Source organism: Sinocyclocheilus anshuiensis, unplaced genomic scaffold (genome assembly GCF_001515605.1).
Source record: "Sinocyclocheilus anshuiensis isolate Anshui unplaced genomic scaffold, SAMN03320099.WGS_v1.1 scaffold508, whole genome shotgun sequence".
Lineage (NCBI taxonomy): Eukaryota > Metazoa > Chordata > Actinopteri > Cypriniformes > Cyprinidae > Sinocyclocheilus > Sinocyclocheilus anshuiensis.
Window position 1 is genome coordinate 189151 of NW_015555744.1, and position 6893 is coordinate 196043.

The following is a 6893-nucleotide window of genomic DNA, read 5'->3' on the forward strand; positions in this document are numbered from 1 at the left end:
GGGCATAGAGGAGAAACAATAATGTACAGTATGTGGAAAATTTGAACATTTGAACCTTAAACCGCATAAACATTTAATTACACCAAATACACAAAATAATGTTCTTTTTAGCAGCATCATATGACCCCTTTAAGGTCCACAGTTCATACCACTTCAACAAACACACAAAAAAAAAACACCAACTGTGCTATTGGGTCAGTGTGATCATGACACCTCCAGTATGTTTTCCAACATTCAAAATCCCAATCTAACACATTTATATAGTGCAGTTTTTAAATAAATAACAGGACTAATAATTTAGCACATTAAGTACAAATTAAAAAATAGATAGATAGATAGATAGATAGATAGATACATTTGATTGACCAACATGGCTTTACAGTTGAGATTATATCGCTACCTGTTGGCTTGGCATGCTCTTGACAGTGCTTCATAGCATGCTTTTGCGTTTTCATGTGGACAGAGATTTTTTTTTTAAAACTGAAGAAGGAAAAACTTGTTTATAAAAATACCCGTGTACGTGTGGACATGGCCTAAACCAGTGGTTCCCAACCCTGGTCCTGGAGGCACCCCAACACTGCAGGTTTTGCATATCTCCTTAATCAAACACACCTGATCAGGTCATCAGCTCATTAGTAGAGACTAGGCTGCATTTACACTTGGCATTAACATGCGATCACCGTGATCTGATCAAGCAGATCGGATCATCAGTCAATCAGGACACGGCGTGTTTTTACACTTGGCAACATCAGCTGACTTCTCGATCTGGATAACCGATCGGATCTGTATTTCCCGAGCAATATTTAAATAAGTCTGATGTCGACCTGCGAATGCAGACACGATGGCTGGATTGCGTTTACATTACACTGAGATCCGATCACAATGCATCCTCGACTACCTCTGGACCAGGACACGCTGATCGGATAACATTCCGATCAGAAGCACGTTTACACTTGTCTTTTCAATGTGTATGTGGACAACATCCGGATACAGGTCGCATGTTAATGCCAAGTGTAAACACAGCCTAAGACAGGGTTCCTCAAATCTTGTCCTGGAGGGCCAATGCACTGCAGTGTTTAGCTCCAAACCTGATCAAACTCACCTACCTGTGATTTTCTAATGATCCTGAAGACATTGATTAGCATGCGTTTGATTAGGGTTAGAGCTAAACTCTGCAGGAAAGTGGATCTCGTGGGCCAGATTTGAGGATCCCTGCTCTAAGACCTGAAATTGGTGTGTCAGAGAAAGGAGACATGCAAAATGTGCAGTGTTGGGGTGCCCCCAGGACCAGGGTTGGGAACCACTGTTCTAAACTATAATTAATCCTTTACACACGCAGCTGTAGGTTTAAACCCTTGAAAAGATGATGCACTGGAAATCACCACTGACACCACTGAGCCCCTGTATAATCCCTGTGAAGAGTGTACACTGAATTCAGCATCTGCTAAATGAGAACTTGCATACTTTTCTGTCTAAATGAAGGCAATTGAAGCACAAGCGATTACAGCATCATATTTATTGGCCTTTTCAAAACGCATTGCACTGAAAGCTTCATTGACTTCAACACTGCTTCTAGCTTCATTGTGTCTCAGATATGCGGTAGGTAATGCAAGTTAAAAGGTGTGAAAGCTTTCAGCAGCCCAGCAATGCTACATTTCACTGGCATTAACATGCACTTGGCCAGCAGATCGAAAGACTGACTCTATTCCTCACAAACACACATGGGACCAGAAACATAATAAATAACTCTGCAATGCACGCAGATCATAGATCACACTGTAAGGGGGAGATAACTCAAATCAGAAAGGGATGGCAGGAATCACACAGAGCTGGACTGAGTGCAACTCAGCATGCAGTGAGCGGCAAGCAAGCCAAGGCCATTAAATAAAAGCAGCACAACTCACACATGCATACAAACCAGAGGAAAGATCATGAAACTGTCTCGTTTTAGACAAAAGGAAAAGCAGTGCGCCTCATTTAAAGCATGAATGCTAGTTTTCAACACACAACGCGTGAGACAACGCTGAGACGCAAATGTTGACTCCCGCAATGTAGCACAGACTACAAAGATAATTGACTCTGGAGGCAAATAAATTAAATTTGAACAAGAAGACAATGGAAAGCTGTGGCAGCTGGACAGAAGGGGAGGAAAGAGCATTTCATCATCGGGTCAGTAATGAAGCCCTCCTGGGATGCACTAGGGGGGTAAGATAACCCAATTAGGCCGCGCTCATGACGTCCAATGCTAGGCAAAACAGTGAGGGACGGATAAGATTAATGGGCTGCTGAAAGAAAGCATCAAAAAGTACTAAAAGAGAAAAAAGAAAGAAAGAACGACAAAGCAAAGCAGAAATGAGCAGGGACCCCTTTTCTGTTCCTGCGATTTGCTCAAGAATGGTTCAAAGGACAGGTCAAAGGCCATGGTGGGAGACAGTCCTTCTCCAGAGTTGGATTTAAGGGCCGGCCTCACAGGATAAACAGCCCTGAAGCGGATGATATGGATGAGTGAGTGCACACACAGAAACACCCATAGATCATGAAGATGATCAGTGCATATTTCCCTAAGTATCTCTATCCCCACATTGAAACCGATTCCTTGATTCATTGATCTGAGTTTCATGCTCTTCACTCCACGTTACAATTTTGATTTATATCCGACACCAAATGAGAGTGCTGCAGCATTTGTTTTCAGTTTAGAAGACCTTATTTTCCAGAACAGGGACTAAATTCATTAAACAATCTTAAGAATAAAATTCTTGTTAACTGCCATTTTCTAACTTTGGAATAAAATTAAAAGTATTTTGTAATTCATAAACATTTCTTAAGAAGTTTATTTTTTCTTGAGATTATTCTGAAGACAAAACTTAACAAGAACCTGAATTCCTGAAAAGAATCATCTGTGAAAATAATTTTTTATTGAGTTGAACTGTCTTCAACACCAAAGCCTGTCATTTTCTTCTTTAAAAAAGAAAATAGCTTAATATCTCAGGAATATTTTCAAGAATGACATTTACAAACTTGATAGAATTTATCTTAACAATTTTTTTTAACTTCTTTCTTAAGAAGATTTTTGTGAATCCACAGAACAATTAAATTAAATGTGTGAATTAAACGTTTAAATTAAAGCATGAATGAAAGTAATGAAAATTATAGCCATACATATAACAAATATTTCCTCCTCCTGTTTTACAAGTATAGTGTACTCAAAATGCAGAGGAGAAAAACAAATACAGTAAACAAAATGCATCTAATGTGTATAACCCACGGAGCAATACTAAAGCATCAAAGAGTCCCTGCTTTCATGGAGGCAGAATGAGGTAGAGGTGGAGGTATGTTGGTTGGTGCTGATGGGTCAGCAGTGGCGCCCCAAGTCTCCCATTCCCACCCTGAGCGCTGCTCTCCAGGGCAGTGAAGCCGAGCAGAACAGGAAATAGCTGCTGACTTAACCCCCAACTGCACTCAGCTTCACCGGCCCCTAATTAGACAGATATTGTTAAGGGGCTTTTCTCAGGACATTTACATTTCAGGCATTGTCTTGGCTATGTGCAAAATGGATTAGGTTAATGGTTAGGATGTGGATCGGGGGTTAATTATGATTTATGGCAAAAGTTCATATGCCTGTTCAGCCTGTGATGCTTTAGAAAGCAGAATAAACAGTCTCTCTGTGCTCTAGCGTGGGAAACTAAATTATGCAGGTATCTATACAGTACATTGCCATGCAGTTCTAACTGACATACAGTGAGATTCTGTGTAGCTGAACTACAGTATAATGTATACACGACATAATGTGTAATTGAATATTTAAAGGATTAAAAGCATGTTGTGCATCTTTCAAAACTAGTGCACAACGCTAAGACCAGTTGTAGTCTGATTAACCTGTATAAATGCTGGACAAAAGCTACAAACACATTATGTAGGTCTGTTAGTCAGGTTTCTCAATTTTAGTCGAACTAAAGCATTTAAATAACATTTTAAAAAAGATAAATGATTATTTTAGTCATACTAAACTACTATATACATATACGTTCACTATCTATAACATATTTGATATTATTTATTATGATCTACTTTACATCAATTTGCTATATTTGTCCATTTTTACATGTATTTTTATTTGTTTTTCAATTTAATCCATACGTTTTTTTTATATTTAATAAATGAATGTTTCCAAAGACAAATAATCAACATCTTAGTAATTACCAAAATAATCTTATTTATTTATTTACACAATCACTCAGCCCTAACCAGGTTGCCAGGTAACCTAAATGACTAGTTTACGAAAACAAGTCATTTTTATAAATGAAGTTAGGAATAAATCGCTGCTTAAATGTAAAAAAGAAAGGCTGAACATGAATTACTATATAAACAAGTAAACTCAAAGCAGCTACATCGTGAGTATTTCACACGGTTTAAAGTATAAACACAGACTTTGTTCTTTATATCTAAATTTATATTGCACCTTTCAGTAAACAGTGCTGGCTATCCAAGGCATCTCAAAGAGATGTCTGTGACCTCTCCACACTGCATCATCAGACAGCAGTGCAATAAACTCCCCTCTCACAGCATGTAGACGATGCAGCTGCATGTGTTTAGTAAACACCGTCTGTTTCATCAGTCTGTGACTGACGGGAGGAGGGGGTGAGAGATCAAACCATCAGCACAGAGAGCGAAGACGACTCAACACCTGCATACTTCAGAGACACCTCACATCCCACCCACAACAACTCTAAGCCATTTACCCAAACAGAGTAAATTTTTACATGAAGATATGAGGGTCAGATCAAGGCCATAAGCTGTGGTCACAGGTCAGCCAAGGTGATGAGGTCTGGACAGAAGTGGAGGGCTTACATGTTGGATGATGTTTTGCCTAATTTCTTGCCTTGTTATGTCTAAAAAAAGCCTAATCAACCACATGCATTTCCAGCACTAGAAGAGGGAAATTAAAAAGATGATATACTGATAAAAAAAAACACATACTGTTGATTACGTCTGATTTAGAATTAAAACAAAAAAGCTTGCCTAAATATAAACCTGAAAGCAAGACTGCAAGACTAATGAATGAGTGAGTTGAAGTTTGAATAAGTCTGGACAGTGATGCCAATATATTTTACGCATGTTTTAAGTGGAATAAACCATGGACAAAGGTGCAGACAGGAGAGATGGGTGTTCCCCCATCTCAGGAAAGAGGAAACAGACTGTCAGACTCACAACAGGAGCATTAGGTTGGAGAGCAGGGAAATCAGCAGTGAATTTAGGTAGAAGCACAAACTGAATAGAATGGATAGTTTATTCTAACAATATAACATCAGTCTTTATTCATCTACAAAAAGCCACCGTTAATATAGCAAGTTACCAGTTATCATTAAACTTTGCTGTGTTCTTTTGGAAAACCCATCTTAAACTGGTATCTGTTTTGGAACATGCTGTTTCTAGCTGGTCACTAGCTAATTGACCAGCCACAATATTTTAGAAACTTAAAACCAGTGTTAAGTGTTAAGCTTAACCAGCACAGCTTAACCAGTGTTATTCTGGCCCATTACTGACCAGCTTGTACCAACTAGAACCTAGGTTTTCACACAGCTGAATTTTCCTACTGGGAATGTAGCAAATTCAACAAACGTCATTGAAATATGAATTTACTTATCTCAGCTCTTTATTCACGAACGGGTTGCCTCTTGTTGAAATAGGCCTATTTTAACGGTTGTCTATTTAGTGTGAAAAAGAACGTAGGCTACTATCCTCCTTGGAAATATTTTAAGTTTTTAACTGACGGCAAACAATCGATAAAAAGTAGTTGAAGTGGACATAAATGGAAAACATTACTCAAAAAAAAAACAATGTAAACCGTCAAATAACAACTTCTGCTTTTGTCCAACAGGTTACTTCTGTCATGTCATATAAACCTTACCTCTTTGACTGATCTTTGTGGAGTGCTGTCCCGGTCTGGTATTTGTAAACTCCGGGTCCCCACGTCCCCTGAACGCATGTCAGCCACAGTATCAGCAGCAGCAGCGTCCTCAGGAGGAAAGAGCTCCGGTGAACCGCAGACGCCGAGCGCCCGTCACCCGCTCCCATTTCAGCCGCGTCAACTATACGGAGACCCTAGTCAGCAAAATACCTCTTCTAATACTGTCCCGCTTATGTTCAAACTGTGACTAGAGGACAGATATACGACTCGCAAAACTAATTTCTGAACTGGCGTTTCTCTTAACGAGAATTAAAATAATAAAAGTCTTGTTTATGCGTCTCAAACACGAGAGTGAAAGTTTCAGAGGATTGTCATCGGCAGACCCCGCCACAAATAAATCTCCTCACAAAGTTTGCTCGCAAACCGCAAGACAAACGTTTCTTAGCAGCCACCCAAACCGGTCCCGCCTCACTCCTCCATCTCCGTCTCTGTCTGTACGTTACGGTATATTTCTTGACTACATCAACACAACGGGCAAGAAAGCTGTTTTATAGTCGCCTTGAGTCCCACAGCCTGTATAGTTTTTTTTTCACCCAGCCCAGCTCCCTCTCCCATGCAGCACTCCCCCTTCCCTGCTCTTCCAGTGAAAACTTTTACACATGAAACAAACATAATTATGCAAGTCTCATTTAAAAATACAAAAAGAGCCAGAAAGGCTAATAAGCACGACCACTACTCACAGAAATGACAACTGTTTCTCCAAGCAATAATTAATTGGAGTCTTTTCTCTAGCAATCTCACCTCACCTGTCTCCTACAGAGGTTCAGAAGCGATCTGAGCAATGTGCTCAAAATGACCAAGATACCTACATTTACAATCAAAAGTCAATATGATCTCTATAAAATAATCTCCTCAATATGTTCTTCCAAGACAAATGCTATCAATATTAAAAAAAAAAAGAACTGTAAAAACTCTCTTTCATCAC

General features: G+C 39.3%; 1 protein-coding gene across 3 annotated transcripts in view; it reads right to left on the bottom strand.

Moving 5' to 3' along the window:
• LOC107673410 (EMI domain-containing protein 1-like) overlaps positions 1-6645 on the bottom strand; it is a 72669-nt gene extending 66024 nt beyond the window's left edge. For 2 of the 3 annotated variants that reach the window (XM_016466993.1, XM_016466994.1), the window contains exon 1: positions 5909-6645. In XM_016466993.1, coding sequence (XP_016322479.1) covers positions 5909-6075 — 167 coding nt within the window. In that variant the 5' untranslated portion in view covers positions 6076-6645. The remainder of the gene's footprint in view (positions 1-5908) is intronic. The other variant, XM_016466992.1, reaches the window with a different exon arrangement.
• Positions 6646-6893: the final 248 nt, after the last annotated feature.